This window comes from Leopardus geoffroyi, chromosome C3 (genome assembly GCF_018350155.1).
Source record: "Leopardus geoffroyi isolate Oge1 chromosome C3, O.geoffroyi_Oge1_pat1.0, whole genome shotgun sequence".
Lineage (NCBI taxonomy): Eukaryota > Metazoa > Chordata > Mammalia > Carnivora > Felidae > Leopardus > Leopardus geoffroyi.
The window spans coordinates 43,035,149-43,055,171 of record NC_059338.1 but is presented as its reverse complement, the minus strand read 5'-3'; the positions used below and the strand labels follow the sequence as shown (position 1 = coordinate 43,055,171).

At 46.6% G+C, this 20,023-nt stretch overlaps 1 protein-coding gene across 10 annotated transcripts in view; it reads right to left on the bottom strand.

The window, feature by feature from the left end:
* Positions 1 to 20,023, bottom strand: part of CACNA1E (calcium voltage-gated channel subunit alpha1 E) — a 497,854-nt gene that overhangs the window by 11,068 nt on the left and 466,763 nt on the right. For 4 of the 10 annotated variants that reach the window (XM_045452575.1, XM_045452578.1, XM_045452581.1 and 1 more), the window contains 10 exons: positions 19,389 to 19,516; positions 14,161 to 14,257; positions 12,014 to 12,119; positions 11,047 to 11,154; positions 10,379 to 10,479; positions 9,988 to 10,094; positions 5,991 to 6,102; positions 2,555 to 2,683; positions 1,346 to 1,526; positions 129 to 319 (listed from right to left, as the gene is read on the bottom strand). In XM_045452575.1, the coding sequence (XP_045308531.1) occupies positions 129 to 319; positions 1,346 to 1,526; positions 2,555 to 2,683; positions 5,991 to 6,102; positions 9,988 to 10,094; positions 10,379 to 10,479; positions 11,047 to 11,154; positions 12,014 to 12,119; positions 14,161 to 14,257; positions 19,389 to 19,516 (1,260 nt within the window). Of the gene's footprint in view, positions 1 to 128; positions 320 to 1,345; positions 1,527 to 2,554; positions 2,684 to 5,990; positions 6,103 to 9,987; positions 10,095 to 10,378; positions 10,480 to 11,046; positions 11,155 to 12,011; positions 12,120 to 14,160; positions 14,258 to 16,128; positions 16,226 to 19,388; positions 19,517 to 20,023 lie in introns of those variants that run through there. The other 6 variants (XM_045452580.1, XM_045452576.1, XM_045452582.1 and 3 more) reach the window with 4 other exon arrangements.

Sequence of the window (20,023 nt, the reverse complement as noted above, 5' to 3'; positions counted from 1 at the left end):
CTTCTGCGCACAATGGATATAGTTTCCTGTGAAACCAAGGTCTGTGTGGGTGCCCATATTTTGCACCTAATGTTAACAGACCACTCCTCCCTATCTTTCTAGAGGCTCCACTTCCTCTCCATGCTCACCTGTCTGTTGGGGGTCTGTGACCTGCCCTCGCTGGGAGACCTGGACTCATGGCGCTCAGGGGACTCCCAGTCAGCCTGGGTCCCTCGCTCCTCTGAGTTGCAGCGGGAGACATCGGGAGAGAGAAGATGCTTTCGCTCTTTTGACCGTCCCCGCTCTCTGCCCCCTGAGCGGTGGGTGTCAGACTTGTGGCCTGGGAGAGAAGACAAAAGCATCTGGTCACAATTCTACCCATACTGGCCTCTGAACATAAAGAGATGTCATATAGCCTGGGACTGAGCCCCTAAAGAACCCCAGCTTCTCCAGGCATGTCAGAGGCAGGAGGGAAAGTTTGGAAAACTACCCTTTGTGAAGAGGTAAGTGTGCAGACACATAGGCCAAAGGATGCAATTGGTTCTCTTCTGCTTCTGTTAACCCTAGACACAATTAAGATAGAATCTTTGCCAACACCCTGGCCCAGGAATTCTCTACGTCCTAAACATGGGTGTGTAACTTTTGGGGGGCAAGATGGCACCAGTAGAAGGGATGGAGGTCAAAGGGTTTCAGTCCCATTGAGGGCTTCTAGTCCCATTTCTGTGAATTACTGGCCCTATGCTACAGGCATGTCACTGCTTTTTAATATCTGTTTCCTCATCTAGCAAAACAGCGTTTGAAGTAGACTAATGATTTGCTAATGATTGTTTTAAGGAAAAGGGTCATACTGATAACAAACAAACAAACAAAAAAAAAAACAACAAAAAATGAAACTCAAATACCTAAAACAATTCCCGGTAACACTATCGAAGTTGAAGCAGAGTTGGAGGTGAGAGCCCAGACCCTGCCAGGAATATATCAGAGGCCTCCTAGCAAACCCCAGGGGTTTTGCAGAAGGCCATTTGAAAATCTCAATTTTTTTTTATTATTGAAATATAACTGAAATACAAGGTTAAATTAGTTCCAGGTATACAACATAATTGCTTCAATAACGCTATACATTTTAATGATTTCTATAGCCCTACTCTGAAAGAAAGAAATTTCAGCCTTTAGGATGAATATAGAGGACTTCATTTTGGGATGAGTCACAAAGGGAAGCCACTTCTGGTCATGAGTGTTCTTCCTTCCCTCACTCTCCTCAACCTGCATCCTTATCTGAATCCTGTTCCAGTGATTTTCAGTTCTTGCCAGAATTGGTCGTCAGGGCGGGAGCCTGAAAAGAGGTGAACAGTGAAGACCCCTTCACCTGAGTCAGAATTCAGGCGATGAGCTGACAGTCTCAGGGAGGAGTGGTAACTCCGGCGACGTGACTTGTAGGTGTTTTCACTGCTTCTCTCCATGGAGAATTCCTCCAACCATGAGGAATTTGAACGCTTATCCCGAATGGTGGAAAATGAGCGTCTCATGGAGCTAGGGTCTGTCACCACCTGGAAATGTGAACCCCCCCCCAGAGGAACACAAAATCCAGATTAATTACTGGAAGGTTCTAAAATTAGGGAAGAAGTGAGATAGAAATTATTGAACGTTGCAAAGCATAACTTCCCTTGAATCCCTCTTGCTCAGACCTGAGCTGAAGGAGGCTGTTCCAGAAAGTGTCTTATGCTATATTAACACAGATACTGAGACTTAACTAGGGTCTTTTCTTCGTGCTCAGGAAAGCAAGCAGCTGAGTACACAGGGTAAGCTTCCCATACAGCCATTTACCAGAAGAACTCAGCCAGGACCTGCAGTGAACCTTGGAATATGTGAAGGCAATTGTCAAAAAAAGTCTGCACCACACAAGAAGCACAGCTTTGCCTTTTATTGTTTCCCCTCGCCAGAGAAGGCCCCCCTGCCATGTAGCCTGGGAGCTTAGGAGAGCCTGTCACTGGGCAGCATCTAAGATTGAACTGCTCTCTATCATGGGTTCCATCCTAGTCCCACCTTAAACTCTGGCATTTTTGATTTGCCACAGATGTTAAAACAGATCCACAAAAACTTCTTGTCTCTGTCAAAACTTGATGTGAGACAGACAGACAGAAAAAAAGAAGCCAGGAAAACAGACAAATGAGGCGTGGCCTGCACTGGTTAGGACAGACGGTCCTGACACAGAGCTGTGTGTGTACGTAATTGCATATGTGCTGGGGGAACCAGGAAAGGAGAAAAGGAAAAATACGCAGGGAAAATCCTGTAAAATATTTCTTGCATGGCTGGTTGAGTCTTGAGAATGTTGATCCCATCCGGAAGGAGTTATACCATTTTGCTGGCTAGACTGTTATGGTTAGGGCTTCCTTGAAAACACACTGTGGAGGAGTAGGCTCTACTAAAGATGGCCCATGAGCCAGATTTTTCTTGTAGGGAAGGGATGGGGGCAAGTCAAGAGCTCACCTGGTAATATCAGATGTTTTTTCATAACCCACCAATTCAATACAGCCCAGGATGCCACTGCATAGGGTAGGTGGTGATAGCTTTTTACCTGGGGATCCACAGTCAGGCGTGGCATAGAGGATGCCCTCCCAGATCCCGTATGCTCCTGGGTGTCCGAAGGAAGGTAGATGCCATGGTTAGAGGACTGCACGCTTTTTAATTCACTAACCTCTGGCTCCTGGAAATAAACACACAGCCACGCTTGTGGGACTTGGTTCCATCTCATTGCTTCTCACCTCCAGTGGATGATTCTGCCTCCTCCATAACAAAAATGGCTTTTAGAAGACAGACTTGCATCTTTGTGGTCTCAGTTGTATGTGTACATATGTGTCCATTTATGTATGCACATGTGGTATACCAGATGTCCCAAACAGAAAGCTCTACCTGGGATTAAAAGGTAAAGATTACCTTTCCTAGTCTAGTATTTATCACTTTTATTTACTACTAAGCAATGTTTCAGATTGTATAGCTCTGTAAAGTATTATGAGTCATAATACTTCTTAGATACGTGAAGTCTACTTTTTGAGAGTTGGTAGCGTTGGCTTCTTCAGATTAAAAGAATAAGCCTATTTATCAACTAAATAGAAACTACTGGGGTGCCTGGGTGGCTCAGTCAGTTAAGCGTCCAACTCTTGGTTTTGGCTCGGGTCATGATCTCACGGTTCGTGAGTTTGAGCCCCGCTTCAGGCTCTGAGCTGTTGGTAGGGAGCCTGCTTCAGATTCCCTCTCTCTCGGGCCCTCCCCTGCTTGTACTCTCTTTCTCTCTCAAAATAAATAGATAAAATTAAGAAAAATAAACAAATAGAAATTCCTACTCTAAGGAAAGTCACCAATTTCTGGTGTCAAATATATCATCTCAAACCTTAAGACATGATTTTGTTAGCTGAGAGCTTTCCTAAGATTGAAACCATTTGAAAAATGTGGTAGGTGATGCTGTCAGGGATGCTCTAAACTAGCAGAGTCCAAAATAATCCAAACTACCTATGTAATTTTAAATTTCCTAGTAACTACATTTAAAAGAGTAGTTTTATCAGTGTGTTTTATTTAATCCAATATATCCAAATATTCTCATGTCAACATGTAATCAATCTAAAAAATGAAGATATTTCACTTTTTTTTTTTTTTTTTTTTTGCACCAAGTCTACCTATCGCACATCTCAGTCTGGACTAGTACATTTCAAATGTTCAACTGCCACATGTGGGTAGTGGCTGTTATACTGGGCTGTGCCACTCTAGAGAATTAGAGATTTCCAATCCACCCTTCTAAGTCTCTGTGCAACTTTTTTTGTTATTTTCCTGGCTAAAGAATGTTAGTTTGGCAAATGTACGTGATCTATAGTCATTGCATAAAGGGTAGGGCTGCCTTGGAAATGTTTACATGGCCACCAAAGAGACCTAGAAATATCCTGGACATCTGGAGATTATAAACCAGAAAAAAAAAAGCTATTTTATATTTAGGAAATTATACCTTAACAACCTAGTTGTCTGAATAGGGCACTGCTGAAGAAAGCGTGCCCAAGACCCTGTGGTTGGGTGGTTACTGGGGTGAATGGGAGGACTGCCTTCCTAGGACATGTGATACGTGCACTTGAGGGAATTATAGTGTTTGTAGTACATGCTTTATAAAGCACACAGGTCCGACTTGAAACAGACGTGGTAACAACACTACAGGTTGTGGGGTGTGAGAGGTAGTGTAAGACACACGCACAAATCATGGCCACGCCTCTGGACGTGGAGCAGGGGGCCCCAAGGGATGGGCAGGAGTACACAGTGGTGAGAGTATAGCACGGGCTGACACCTGAACTGAATTACAGACACCAGTACTGACAATGAGATGAACACATATCCAAAAAGTCCTGGCACTACGGCTCAGCCCTGGGGAACCCACAGAAATAATGATGTAATAAAGAAAGCCTCCCTGTGAAAGAAAGGACACATTATTGAGATTTTCCCAGCCAGACACATCATGAGGCAGACAAGCTGTAAAATGCTGAGAGGCACTTTTAAGAATCAAACTATCTGTACCAATTAGTCCATGGTACTAAATTCCTCACAAAGAAAGGCAGGAAATTCGTTCAAGGCTTCCTGCCTACCTTACCAAGAACACCTAAGGCACTCATACCATGCGAGGGTCTGGTCTAGCTGTCTCCCAAACACAGCGATGCAGAATTCCCTGTCTCTGCAGTCACTGGAGACGGAATCACCCATTTGAGCTACCAAAGGGTTTTGCCCTGCTCTGAGGGTACTCATGCCAGCAGACATGCACTCCATAAACAGATCAGTCCCACATTTCACCCACATCATCCATCTAGGATGGCTCTGAGGTGCACGGTAGCAGTGAAGAGGGGTCAGGAGAGAAGGGGAGAGAAAAAACAGATGAATTATAATCAAAATGGCATAGAACTTACTATAAGCTGTCTATATGGATTTTTGCAAATGTTGGGTTTTGTCTTTTTCTTCCCAGGCCAATGAACACTTGGGGTTTAATTCTAAGCTCAGGAAGGAACCTGATCTGATGACTCCTGAACTAAGGATAATGGTAAAGTCTATTATCATTGGAAATCACATGTTAGCTTTGTATTAGCAAAATCTAAAGGTCAGTGTGCCCCCTCTTCTCCAAGCTTAAACTTGACTCAAGAGGTTTCTCAGGAATTTTATCATTTATGCTAATAAAAAACTATAGGCTTGGGGCACCTGGGTGGCTCATGTGGTTAAGCGTCCGACTTTGGTTCAGGTCATGACCTCACACATGAGGGTTTGAGCCCCACATCGGGCTCTGTGCTGACAGCTCTGAGCCTGAAGCCTGCTTTGGATTCTGTGTCTCCACCTCTCTTGTCCTTACCCCGTTTTCGCTCTCTCAAACATTAAAACAAAAACAAAACTCTAGGCTTATGGGAAGGATTTTAGGGACCTCTTAGAATGTACTTGGCTGGTAGAATTGTGATCCAAAGGGACACACAGAAAAGAGGTAAGAGATTGTTCTGTAACTCTTGGCTGACAGCCGGTCACTCACACGTGCTCCACTGAGTGATCCAGGAGCAGGGCGTCTCCCAAGGGCTGGCGTAGGGTATTCCTGTGTTCCCAGAAGCAGTACCTGGCTACACTAAGCTGTCCATTTGGTGCCACTCATTCTGACGGTCCATCCTAAGGCCCCATATCCAAGGCAAGATTTTGACTCTTGCTTCTACATTTGCTGCTTACAGGCTTAAGTTAAGAAGGTTTGGCCTGAAGCAGTGTAAGTTCCTGCAGTAGGTAAGGGGCCTCTGGGATTGTAAAATTTGCAGAGGAAGCATTTGTCACAGAACATCAGAAATTCAGCTATGAAAGGAGAGACAGCAGGAAACTCCTGGGGTAACTAACTGGCAGGACTACTGGAAAGGGTTTTCCTGATAAACCATAGCTATGAAATAAAATTTGGAAATGAGAATGGGAGGGATCAGGAAACCAAGGAAATATTTTTGAGGTCATGTAACTCATTCATTCACCAGAGACTGCTGTTCCTGAAACTGTCCATCATCGGCTGGGTCCATACAAGCCAACTGGAATATTTCCTGGGGGGAGAGCGGACTCATCGAAGGGTATCCACTACGGCCACTCCTGAAAAGCAATGGCAAAGTAGGAGGTAATGTGTACATGAGAGAAAAAGAGAGAAAGCCATGTCATAGGCACCACTATTAATGCCCACCCCAGACAAGACTTCCTTCCCACCAAGGGTAACACCCTTTAATACTGGCTGGCTTGTAAGCCTGGTAACTGACAGGCAGCTGGGCCCTAGAATAAAAAAGTAAAAAAAAAAAAAAAAAGAAGCATTGGAAAGGAGAAACCACTGTTTTCAACCTGTGTTGGGAACCATTCAGTATTCTGCTGGTGACTGGTGTATCTGTGACAAATGACATTATTTGTCACACTCAGCCATATGGAAGATCAATGCTGGATTGCAAACCTGTTTCTGCTCAGTTTCTCCCTTCAGCAGAAAAAAATGCCATAGTTTAAACAGAGAACAATTTGTTTAAATATTAAGCAGTCATGGTCTTTTAAAAAATTTCCTCCAGTTTCAGTAGAAATATGGTTTTATTGTGCCAACATCCCTGGCCAAACTAAACAATTCAATGCTATGAACATTTATTGAAGGACGACTATGCCAGACATAGTATCTGTTGGTTTATGAACGTGTGGAGTGATCTCAGAGGTGCTGGTGAAGAGGTGGTGACTTCTGGGTTGATGGCTATGTAGGGGGATGCTTGAGTGGTGATGAGGTAAGAGGCCTCTGAATGAAAGGTATGGACAGCTGTCCCTGTGTGCCTGATATTAAACCACTGTTGGGTACCTGTGGACACTCTTAGCCAATGGGATCCACGGGGCAGGTTAGGAGAAAAAGAGATAGCCAGTCTTTCCTGAGAAGATAGCTGCTATAAAATAACAGGTGCCCTCTGACCTACTCAAGGATGCAGAGTGGGCTTCCTGATCGTGGGAAGAAGGAAAGTGGTCAGGGGCTGGGCCGCAGCTCTCAGTAATGGTGGAGCTAGCAGGGGGAGACAGGTCTACCATCTTATGCTCGAGGAACAGCCCTTTCATGGTTGAGTCTACTGTACTCATGAATGCATCCACTGGAAAATTTGAGGCATAAACAAGGGGTTCCAGTTACTTAACAATAATCCATAGGCACAATCTTACCTTGACTTGGATCACAAGGAGAGATCTGAAGAGCAGAGAGTCACCCCCCCTGTCTGGCCCCTTGCTGCCGGGAGGAGGTTTGCTGAATTTTCACAACTGATACAGAGTGATCTGATATTTAAATGACTTGCTTACATGTTACTCATCTTACTTAGTGTGTCTTCTCCTGAGAACCACTTGGAGTAGGATAGGCACTGCTGTATGAGGAATCACAGAATCCCTAATAGGTAGAGAGGACCCTTGGAATCACTGAACAACCTCAGAGTTGACTAACTTCAACCGAGAGTTGGCTTCCTACTTTAAAAACCTTGTGTGTCTTCTCATTGTTAGGATAAAGTCTGGAACATGGCTGCTCATGATCTAGTTCCTATTTTTCCAGCTTCCTCTTGCCCTTCACCCCCCGCTCCTGAATTTCATTCTCTTAAGTTCACTGAATGTGCCCACCCGGCTTCTTTCTGCCTCAAGATGTTAATACAGGCTGTTCCCAGAGAACAGAATGCTTCTCTCCAACTCCTCTGCCCTCCACAAACTCTGTTCATGTTACTTTGAGTTCATCCTTCAAAATTCACTTTAAGTAAATGCTCTCTGATCTCTCCCTCTGCCGGAACTGGCAGGTCCCCTTTTCACATGGACTCAGATTCTGCCACACTGTTTTCTTCCTATACAAATGACTGAAAATGACAGCTTTTCTTCTTTCCAACAATTGTGTTTCATGACTGGCTTCCCACCAGGTGTAAGCTCAGTAAGGGCAGAAGGTATGGAGGGACCAATGTCCCCCTCTCAGGACATGTGCCAACATCGATCCCAAAGGCTCATGCCAGAAACTTGGGGGTCATCTTTTATTTTTCCCCTCTCCTTTACTCCCTGAGGCAAATCAATCACCAACTCCCATCCAGTCTCCCTACTGATAATATCTCAAGTCTTTGCATCTCTCCCCATCTCCCTCTTGTTAGTCTAAGAACAGTCATTAATAATTTACACAATTGCAGTCACATACCAAAAGCAGTACTGTCTCTCAAACTCCTCCCCCTCTGATCCAAGCCCACAATGGATTCAAGAATGATCTTTGAAAAGTTCAAGTCTGATCATGTCACACTGATGAGTAAAACCCCACTCCCGTATCCCATTTATAATGCTCCCACATGCTGGCCCCAGTGGAGTTCGTCACCTGCTGCCTCACTGAGCTCTCTGTGCTCCAGCCAGCCATCAGGCTCCTGAAGCTTATCACCTTCTCCCTTCTCTTGAAGAACATGCCTCTGAGTCTCACTTAAACATTACTTCCACAGAGAGACTTCCCTAACCCCCCGACCAGGTGTGCTGCTTCCCTCCTGTGGTATTCCAATAGGCGACCCTTCTCCATTAGAACTTTCATCACTTGTGTAAATTTCTTTCAGGATTTGTCTCCATGGGGACTGTGATCATGTTGACTGCTAAATACTTAGTGCCTGAGCCAGCTTTTCCATCATATTGGGTTTTAATAAATATTGGTCAAATCAATGAGTAAATGAATCAATAAACACAGAGAGAAGTTGGACTGATGCCATGTGGGAGTTATGTAGAGCAAAATGTTTTGGTGAGAGAGGTCTAGGTAGAGGGGTGGTCTCCTTTCTAAGCCAAGGACTCTTGAAAAATGCTGCACACCCTTCCACTGGAAAGGTTCCACTGCTCCAGGCATACCTCCTTCCCGCACAGATCAAAGATAAACATCTGCCGGTTTTGTGTAGACAGGAGAATCCATACCTTGCTACCTCATCACATCAAATATTTGTAAAAATGAGCAATTGCCTTGGTCATGGTGTTGGTCCTTTGCTTCTCTTGTAAATGTGTTGGATTATGACCTCTGAAATCAATGTTTTTCAAAAACAGGCATCCAACACCACAGGCAGAAAGGATCATGGTGAGAGACTCCAAATGGCTTTCATTCCCCTGATGATTCCTAAAGTTGTGATATTTAGTGATTATTGGCTCCATGAGAACCAGGACTGGGTTAAACCCAACAACAAAACCTCATTTACATGGGGTAGAGGAATTTCTGCCCTTTGGGTACTTGTACATGCTTGTTGAGGAGAGGAAAACCATGTTATAATGAGATAGGGATGGTATAATAAAGCATTTATGACTAACAAGTAGGGGCTAAGGCTTGCAACTCAGAAGAGTTGACAAATTCCTTGAGGTTTTGTTTCTGCTTCCAATATACACTTTTTTTTTTTTTTTGTGCCTGATCTAAAGTTGCTTTTGTTCATTACAGATAGCACCATAGTGGGAATACTCTAGAGGTTAGGAATAACAAACTTAAATTCCAGTTCAGCTTCGGCAACTAATTTAATGTCCAATTCCTTATTTGTTTGAATGATGACACTAACTTATGCCCTTTTTCCTTTGTCCATTCCCAGTGCTATCTCTTGAGCTGGCCACAATACCAAATATGCATTGTCTGCCTTTTATTACCCCTGCTGAATAACATTTTAAAATAAAAATTGTAATGGGGCACCTGGGTGGCTCAGTCGGTCAGGTGTCCAACTTCCTTTGTGAGTTTGGGCCCCACATCGGGCTCAGCGCTGACAGCTTGGATCCTGCTTCAGATTCTGTGTCTCCCTCTCTGCCCCTCCCCCACTTGCACTCTGTCTCTTTCTATCAAAAATAAACATTAAAAAAATTAAATACATAAATAAAAATAAAAAATGTCTTCACCTCACAGAAAGGGTCATTTGGCTCAGACTATTATTTCTGGGGCATTTCTGGGCCTGCACAATGGCATGGGTGACAGGATGCAAACAGGGCAGCTGTGGACCCGTTGGTTATACTCACAAGCCTGAGACAGGGTCCTGCTGGAGATAAGGCAGGGCTTTGGCATTAGCAATGATCTCCTGAGGCAGAGATGAAGGCTCCATGCGCTGGAACATGGGTGCGTTTTTCTGTGTTAAAAGTAGGAAGGAGGAAAAAGGAACTCATATGACCCTGGGGTGTGTTGGTGGAGTGGGGAATACAATTTACTTGGGTAAGATAGGAACATGCCTGATACTCTGATCCACTGGGTTTCTAATCCCCACAACTAGAAAGTTCCTGGACGCTGCACCCCTACCTCTGCTTCTAAGCACTTGCAGGGCACTGTGCCCCAGCTAAGCACAGGCCTGTCCCTATAGGGAGTCATGTGACTCCTCACGGCCCACCCACCTCCCATACTGTCAGTGACCCTCACCTGTTCCTCCAGCTGCTGCCTCTGCTTCTTCACCTTACTCTGTTTATAGTAGTCCATGATCATCATTGCTGCATAGATTTTGCCCACAGTCAGGTCAGAGGCTAAAAACACAAATGTGGCATGGAAGGGAACAGGGAGAAGACAGGTGGCAGAGAGTGAGGATACCTCACAAGCTTCCCCATTCTTTGAACCAGGTTTGCTCCCTCAGCCATCCACCTAGCCAGTATTTATTGAGAGCTCCACATGCACCAGACCCTGAGGATACAAAGTGACTAGGCTGCATGTCTATCTTTGGGAGCTTCCATAGCCACCCAGTGAGAGTAGGGGTACTGATGAGAAACCACATGTGAGTAAGCATCACCTCCACTGGTCTAGATTTCCATGTCTAAGTAACGGCACCCTATTCCCACCTGCATGAGGGTTTGCTGAACAGTATTATGGGTAGGGAGAGAGCTATGCACCCAAGAAGTTTCACCCACGACTACAGTGACCTATCTTGAGAAAATGTTTTCAATTCACGCCAAAGGAATTAAGGAGTGGGAGATTTGGGTTTCCTAAGAATAAAAGAGCAACCTTCCCTTATCTCCTTGATCACTCAGTGTTCTAAAAGATGTGGCCTTGGTATGCTGAGCTCAACGTGACAACGATACCCAGGAGGAGACCCACACCTTTGGGCATGGGCACGAGCAGATCTAGCATCTTCTGGGATAGGTGAGGCCAGATGGCCAGGGTCTCCTTTTGTAGTTCTGAGTCTAGCTGCTGTCTGTCTGCACCACCTAGAATAAAATAAACTTCAATAAATAAAAAAGACATACAAATAACCAGTACCCAGGGAGCAGGTGGGGGGAGGAGCTGAATCAGCATGGCACCTCATAGTCTCAGAGGAAATCTTGGCACTTCGTGACAGTGGATCTTGTAATACCACGTCTTTCTGCTGAAGAAGAACACATTTTGGCTCCCATTTTTAGTGACTCAGGAATATCCTGCCACAAGATCTGAGGCCCCAAGACCAAGCTCAGCTTCCTCATTCATTTGAAATACCTCCAGGTTCTTAATATATCAGAGGGAAAGATGAAAAGAGCCACAAGGAGCCTCCCCTGACTCATTATACATACATCAATTCTTCCGGCAACTCTGACTCCATAGTCTGAGTGACCTGATTTTAAGAAGGATTTGGATCAGGCAAGAGCAGGAAGGCTGGATGCCCATCTGGAAGTAATAAACCTTTTTTCTCCTCAATCACTGAACCGGAAATCAAGAAGAGCAAAGAACGGCCCTGATGGTATCTGCCACAAACCTTCCAGAGCATTAGAGATACCACATAAGAAACAAAAAGAACAAAATTAAAACTCATTGTTCAATAAACAAATATTTCTAAGATGCCTACTATGTTCCATTCACTGAAGACCACATCCTGGTAAAGCTGAAAGGAGGCTCAGAGATTGTCAGACCAGTCATTTATTTTCCAGGAAGAAATGGCAGACATTATAGTGATTGGGTCAGAGGTGAAACTAGGACCCTGATAGTTGATTTTCAGATCACGACATTGTCAGATGGATGCAATGTTCAAACAGCTCTGTCCTGTGCCACCTTGGGTGAGTCATTCCAGAGTCCCATTTTCCTTTCCTGGCTTACCTTTGGCGATTTTGATGTCCAGTGCTGTCCGTATCAGAGCCATGAGTGTGGAGGTGAAGTGGACTGTCATGTCCTCAGCTACTGGCATATTCATCAGGACCAACCTCTGTGTGAAAGAGAGAAAAGAAAGAGCAGGAGGGAAAAAAAATATCGAAAGAAACCTTGGTGAGAAGAGAAGAAAAGTGTGGAGGTCAATGCTGAGACAAAAAAGAAGGGCAAGGATTCCCCATCCCCGGTCCCACCTCCTCTCCCTGCTTCTCACTTATGGCTCATTTGCTGCTGTTTAGTCCCCCCCCCCTCCCCCCAGAGAATGTTGCCAAATTCCAAAAGAAGGAAGACTAATCATTCTTGAGGACTCCTCCATGGTCCTAAGAATGTCTTTAATAGGGATGGAAAGTGATTTCTAAAAGAAGTGGCTCAGAGAAAGGAGTCAGCTCTGGGAGGTGGCTCCATTCCCTGATGCAAGGCTGCTCTCTCTTTCCCCTTGTCCCATGGATACCCCCAAAACTCACATGGAAAGGTAGTGATGGGAGAGATTTTGCTTTGCTTATCTGTTGAAATATGCATCCTGATGCCCCCCTTTTTGAGTCTTTAAAAGGTGAAATTTGCCAGCACGTGATTGAACATGCATAAGTCCAACTTATCCAAAGGTGGATGAGGTGGAGCAGGATGGAAAAGGAGGAGAGTGCAAACAGGGTACAGGGGAAGAAAGCTGGGAACAGCAGAGGAGAGAGAATGAGAGAAGGGTGACCAAGGCAGGAGCAGAGTGGGCAGGCCTTGTTCCCCTCACCCAAAAGAAGGGATCAAACTGAAATGGCCAAATCCACTTTCCAGAGAGTATATTGCTTTTGGAATCCTTTAACTTTTCCTCCAGTCCCCACGCCCCTTCAACCCGCCAAGCTTCATCCCCGACATTCAAAAAACTCAAGGCCACATTCTACCACCTGGTACTTTGGGATGTGGCCATCATGAGCAAAAAGGATGCCAGCCCATAAGCTGCACATGAAGAGCCATGTACTGGGCCCTCAAGGGCCCTGTTCCAAGGAGATGCTCTCTGGAGCTGTACAAGTTGGAGGCAGCAGCAGCAGCAGGTCCTCTGGCAGAACCACCAGCCTAGCAGGGAGGGACATGTCTCTTCCCAAGGCAGTGGAACATCTGGCCTAATGTGATTCTACAGACATGGTGTCTTAGAGTGTAAAGTCAGTTTCTTGTTTGTATCTGAGTTCCATCTCTCTCCCACTTCCTTAAGCTTCTAGAGAAGTGGCCACATTGCTGTGGTATATTCCTAGATGAAAGAGCTCCAGAGTTCTGGGTCAGTCTAAACACCAAACAGTAACTATTACTAATGGGTGGAGAAAAAAAAAATCAGGCCCCAAAGCTCTGAGTACCCTAATGGCGGGTGACTTCCAATGTATGCTGCTACTCTGAGCAAGCCATGGGGAATCCACCCATAACTCCAGGGCCAGCCCCCAAATCAGTCATGCCAATAATGCAAATCTAATGCTGAGTGCAACTTGTGCCCAATGTCACCTTTTCCCTTGTACTGACAAGAGAACCGGGCAGCTGGGCTGGTGGGGGAAGGGGCCTGGATTCTTCATCATGTATCCTAGAAGTCACGTTCTTCTTTTTTTCTAATACCTAGAAGGAACCATGCCACAGTTCCTTCCTATATCAAAGAAGAAGACATTCATTAAGGGTTTGCCTCTCTCCTAAAAATTTGAACCATGTTTAGACAAATTTCTGCATCATTTCCTCAGCTTATCTGATTGGAGGTTTTTTCTAGGCTCTGATAGCAGTTTTGCTGTTCGCTTCCTTCTTGCCCATACATGCTATCCTGCAGGCCACCACTCTGCCTCCTCTGAGCAAACACGCTACTTAATACTTCCTTTCTAGTCATCTGCTCACAAGAAGCCACACGCTTGGAGACACGCAGAAGAACACATAACAAGCCCCACGGTGAAGACTCTTGCCAATCATTCCTCATATTGTTTCAGGACTCCATACTTCCAGGAACCTTCCTTGCCCTTTGACCTCATCATTCTTTTCCCCTTGGTTCCCTCCTCCACCTCCCGGGCCCAGCTTCCTCCCCATGTTCTGGCCTCCCTCCTGTTGGTCTGTAGCCCAGAACAAAGGAAGGGGTGGTCTACCTTATATGCCACTTTGGAGGGACATCTCTTGCCGAGGCCTAGCGGTGGTGACATGAGAGTCAGCATTTCATACATCTCAGTGTAATGGATGCGGCCACTGCTCATGGAGGGGTGGTAAGTGGAGACGGGGTGGGTGGGCAGGGCAGGGAAGGAAGTGAGGAGAAGGATGCAGACCAGGAGGAAAGGAGAACAGGCATTCCCAGAGAGCCAAAACAAAACAAACAAAATAATACAGAGAACAGGAGAAGAGAAACAAAACAAAATGGACAAACAGAAAAAGAATAGGAAACCTGTTAATCGAGGCAAATCGTACACGGGACTCCATCCTGGTGCGGATTTATATCACGCCCCACACAGACCCGGGAACGTTGGTGGCAACCTCTGGTCCCCGTGACTCTGCTGCGTAGTCATGGGGACGCGTTTTCTCCTCGTGGTCGATTGTTACCTACTTCGCTACTCACTCTATCCATCCTCCATACAACACAAGCCTGTTTTCAATTCCCAGGGCTGTGTGCGAGCGGTATAAAACGGATAGACGGTGCTCCAGCCACGGGTTAGGATTTCTGGCCCCGGCTGGGACGGGGCCCCGACCTGCATGTCAGGCCCTTCTCCTCCTCTGAACCCACAGGCGGAACATCGTGTATCCCCCTCTGTGGTGTGTGTGCGAAAGGAGGCGGCAACTTGCACTGAAAGTGGCGCGCTACTTTTTGGAGCCGGCCAGTTGCTTCCACCTGGCTCTGCGGGGAAGAGTGCTCTTTACTCCGGGCATGCCCCAGGGCGATGGCATGCTGGGGACAGAAGAGACCAAACCAGGAGGAGGAAGAGCATCTCGCATGCCATGCTGCCCTCCCGGCTCTCCCCACATGCGGCTGCAGGTTTCACCGGGGCGGAGTTTAAAGAGTCTCAGCAGAGGCAGCTGTTTGGCCTCCTGAGTACAGGAATCACTGTGTCACCACCCCACGCCAGGTCCTTCCCATTGCCCCGGCTGGCATCTTCCTGGGCCTAAGTCTTCTGCCAGCTGCCGGACCGAGCTATGCCCAGAGAGCCCACCCTTCTCTCCTGCGGTGCCAGGAGATGCTTCCTTAGCTAGCGGGTTTGGCCTCGGACGGTGGCTTGGCAGAGCCGCTCCTGTTCCAGTTCCCAGGGTCTGGCAGAGTTGAAGAGGGGGTCCTATGTGCCCCTGAGCAATGTCCTTGGTCTCACAAACAAGCAGTGATGTCGCAGTTATGACAGGCCCCCTCGATCCCCTCAAAGCTACACATAAGACCCCTAAGGCAAGAAATCTGCTCGGGAGCCTCCGCTGCCCTACAGAGACCTTCGCAGACCCCCTGAGCTACTGCATTCTTCTACACACCCCAAGTCTACCCTCTCTTACCACTCTCACCTCCTGCCCTGATTCATTATGGTTTCTCCCCTCCTTTCTGTCCTCAGGCTTTTACAATCCTTTCTGACCAAACTATCCAGGGGCTGGAGAATGGGCGGAGGTAGGGACAACTAGAATCACATTTTACATTGCACATGGGAGGATGCTGCTGCTTTTCACCAAAAGGAGGTTCTCTGTTCTCCAGTGAAGACGTCTGCATTCTCTGGAGGATGGGGAGGTCCTTCTGGTGAAATCTACAGATTAAGATGGAGTGGGGAGAGGGAGAGAGACAGAGTGTGTGTGTGTGTGTATGTGTGTGTGTGTGCGCGCACGCGCGCGTACACATGACTGTGTGCATGTGCAGAAAAGTGAGAGAGGTCAAATCGGCCTTCCATATCAAGTGCTTTTTTCTGCCTTCCCCCCAAAATGTGCCCTTCTTCCTTCTGTAACAGCTGCTGGTTCTGGGAGTGTTTGGACCTCTTTAAACTCAAAGGAAAGCAACATGAAGGTTCCCTCATGTGGCGCAGCGGTGGTGGAGCAGAACGGAGAGGTGGGTTCGAAGTGGCACCCCACCGCCGGTCATGGCTGGGGACTGGGAGGCAAACCTTGCAAGCCACCCTGTAGGGGCAGTTCTCTCCCAGGCCCAGAGGCGGCGAGATCACCCGCACTAATTTGTACATATCCTTATACGGGATCCTGCCGCTGTAAAGGAAGCACAGGTGGGTTAATAGGACACTCAGAGAAGGGTGGGGAAGACAGGACAGTTTAGCCATGATGTTGAAGGCTGGAAGAGGGAGAGCAGCTTTTTCCCTCCGGCCTGGTAAAACCCAACCAGGAGAGACTGAGAGCAGTGAGCCTCAGAGAACCATCACCTTGCTGAACTGCACTGCCCCCAATTTTCTAAGGAAATCAGAACCCGTCCAGTGCCCAGAGGGGCTGCTGCATGACCAAGAGCACCCCGAGACACCTATCTGGCCCACACTTCGTCAGATGCAGAAAATGGACTCTGGCTTGAGCCAGGCTTGAAGAGCACAGCCTGAGAGTTCACACAAATGCCTCTGACAGCTGTCAAGAGCAGATGCCAGGCTGCCGTGAAGTGGACTGCCCAACTGTTTGCTTTTCGCAGACATTGATTACAGTCAGTTACTCAGACCCACTTGTCAGGGGCAGTGGGAAGTCAGCATCTTTCTGCAGACTGTGAGAGACAAATTTCCCATTAGGCTAATTAGCAAGGAGCTCAGTTGGCACAAGGGAATTTGCAAAAGGCTTTGCTTCTCTTGGTGGCAGATTGTTCCCAAGTTCAGCTTGGGCGAGCTCTGCTCCCTCGGTGGGAGCCCGCCTGGATCTGTGCTGGGAGAGCAGCCTGGGAGGGAGCCGTGGACACTCTTCCTCCGGCTCTGCTCCTGCCGGCCAGCCCACAGGCAGCCTGGTCAGATCCAGCCAGAATTCCAGGAACAAGGTGACCTATCTCATCAACCTTCTTTCACAAGGGCCTGCTAGAGAGTCCTGGCTTTCCGTGAGAAGGACAGAAACAACAACCGATTCCTTTTCAGCAGCTAAAGCATCTGCTCTTTCAGAGACCAGAACAAGGAAGCAACATCCCAGTATGGACCACGGTTTCCACTGGAAATGATAAACACACATGTCCACTCTGAGCATCCAGTCCTTGCCAGCAGCCACGTGAGGCTTTGCCCCAGCTTTACTCTTTCCAGCCTTTTTTTGATTTTGGTGTTAATTCCTCCTCTTTTTCTAAATAACAGCTCATCAGTACTTCAAGTCTCTTGATTCTTGAGAGGAAGTTCATTTAACCATTTGCTCTTTGTTTCTTACTGAGATTGGGATGTGGGTGGGTTGGTACTGCCTATAGGCTGGTGTTCCCTGCATCCTGTATGAGTCTTCTTTTTGAACACATTGGCTCACGTTATCCCTGTTAGTTCTTTCCCCTGCATCTCAAAAAGAAGGCCAATGAAACTCTAACCAGAACATGACGCTGTGAATTTCAAAGCAGAAGAGATTCTCCATTCTATTTTTGCTCTCTCACAGCTCCTATATCTGAGTCTCATGGTTTTTTGTTTGTTTGTTTGTTTGTTTGTTTGTTTTAGTCCTCATGGAATCATTTCTTCCCAGCAGCCAGAATGAGTCGGGAGGAACATATTTAATGCACATAGTATTTGGGTCCCAAGATAATATGAAAGCACAGGAAGCTGTGGTTTCAGAGAGCTAAAGACACCTGAGTGAGGCCAGGTGAGCAATGAACTTCTCTGCTAGCAGTTCTCCCCTCAGGTTGAGTGAAGACATCCCTTCTCAGGCTCCCAATCCCATGGCCATCCATGCTTTCCAAACCAATTTTCCATAGTTTCTGGTTGTTTTCCTGTATAGTTATTGTCAGTTATAACAACAGTTACATACATGATTTCATATCATCCCTACTACCACCCTTCAAAGCAGGCAGGTATCAACACCATTTACAGATGAGGAAGCTCAGAGTAAAGTGACTTGTCCAAGGCCACAGTGCTGATTTGATGCAAGCCCTGGCTACGTTCCCTCTAGCACAGCACCCATGGCTTTCTAAGCAGCCCATCTACCAGAAAGTAGATCCAGAGAGGAAAAGCCGTTGCTCAGCCATCGTAATAGGAATGGATTTAGAGAACTCTGTGCCCTAAGTCATTAACAATTACTGAGGGGAAGAGGAATTCTGATTCACTCTTTTGACGTTTGACCCTAGTTCAACAGCCTCACAGGAGGGAAGATTTTAGGATGAGTCTCAGATTATGAAGGGGCTCCAGGTGGAAGCAACGTGGGCCATTCCTGTGAAGGATGGCATTTCTTGTAGTATTTTCAGAGGGGGACCAGAATAGGTAGATTGGTGAGATAAGATCCTAGAACTAAAATGACATGGGACAGAAAAGTTCCTGGGAAGGAAGTGCTTATAGAACAGTCACCCTGTCCTCAACCGTGAGGGGCCAAAATGCTGTTTCTGTCCTCTAAAGCAGGGATCGGCAAACTTATTTGGTAAAGGATCAGGTAATGCTTTGTATTTTGAGGGTCACACTGTCTTTGTCACAATTACACAACTCTTCCTTATGGTGTGAAAGCTGCCACAGACTATACATAAATGAGTGGATGGCTGTGTTCTAATAAGCTTTACTCACACAACAGGCAGTGGACCATGTTTAGCCTTGAAGCTGAAGTTTGCCAACCCCTGCTCGGAAGCCCAGGAGGCACATCATCTGAGAAATACTGGACGGTGAAAGAAATCGGGGGAGGTTATTCATCCAAATTCCTGCCATTTAATTCAATTCTGTATACAAAAATCCTTAAGTGTTTAGGGGATCAGTTGGAAAAACAGCCTGCTCAGTTTTCTACATAATTTTAGTCAATCTCAAACCATGTCTTTCGAGAGGGATGAGGGAGATAAAATGCTAATGTCACTTACTGTGATGGCCAGATGTTCTGGCCCAGAAGACTCCTGTCAACCCACCCTTCTCCCCGCCCCAATCACTCAAAGGAGTCCACTAACCACTGGTAGGGAAGAAAAAGAAAAAGATTACTGGAAGCCCCTCTGGTGATTGAAACCAAGCACTCTGAGGTGCAGACTGTGTGATGAGATTGGCAAAGAAAAGGAAGGCCTGTCACAGAAGGAATGAGAGGGAAAAGGAAGATAAAGAAGCTATGTTTTTGTTGGCTGGCTGGATACCAGAGCCAATCTGAGGGTCTGAGCTCTTCCCCAGGCCAGGACTGAGAGGAATCTCCTCTCCTTCTGTAACAGGCAGACCTTTAGGTGGCTCTGGTTGCAACCCCTTCCTTGGGAACCCCACAGGCCCTTGATATGGGCCCCACTGGGATGGTCGAGAGGCCTACGCACCATGCAGCTCTGTCATATTCTGCCCAGACGCGGACAAACTCGTCCAAGTGGTGAGGCCCTAGGATGGATGAGTCCCGAGTCAGGTACTCAAAGTTGTCCATGATGACGGCCACAAACAGGTTGAGCATCTGGAGGGCATGGGGGAGAAGAGGAGTTAGGTAGTGCAAACAAACCTAACACAGGAAAACAGGTTTCAAGGCCAATAAAGAATTCAAAAGTGTGTGAGGCCGAAGTTCCTAACTAAAGCCCTATTCATCTTGTTGAATGCCACATGTTTTCATCAGAATTTCCACACATTTCACTGTGTATTATTTCACTCTTCAATGCCACTTTATATTTGGAAAGAACCCCACAAAAAGAGTCACTTCATTATCTGTTCAATTAATTTGTTATTGCAGCAGAGGGAGCAGTAAGAGCGACAACATTCTCGAAGTCAAGGCCTGACACCAATCCTCCCTTCTAGCCTCCCCCACCCCCAACCCTGCTCCACAAAAGGAGCCAACAGAAGAACTGGTAAGATGTCTTAGAGCTGACTGCGTGGCTTACTGTGTGAAGACCTGGAAGCCATTCACGCCCTGAAGTGGCTTCCAAGACCCCGTTGTCTCACTTATTTGCACAACATTTGCACAGCATTT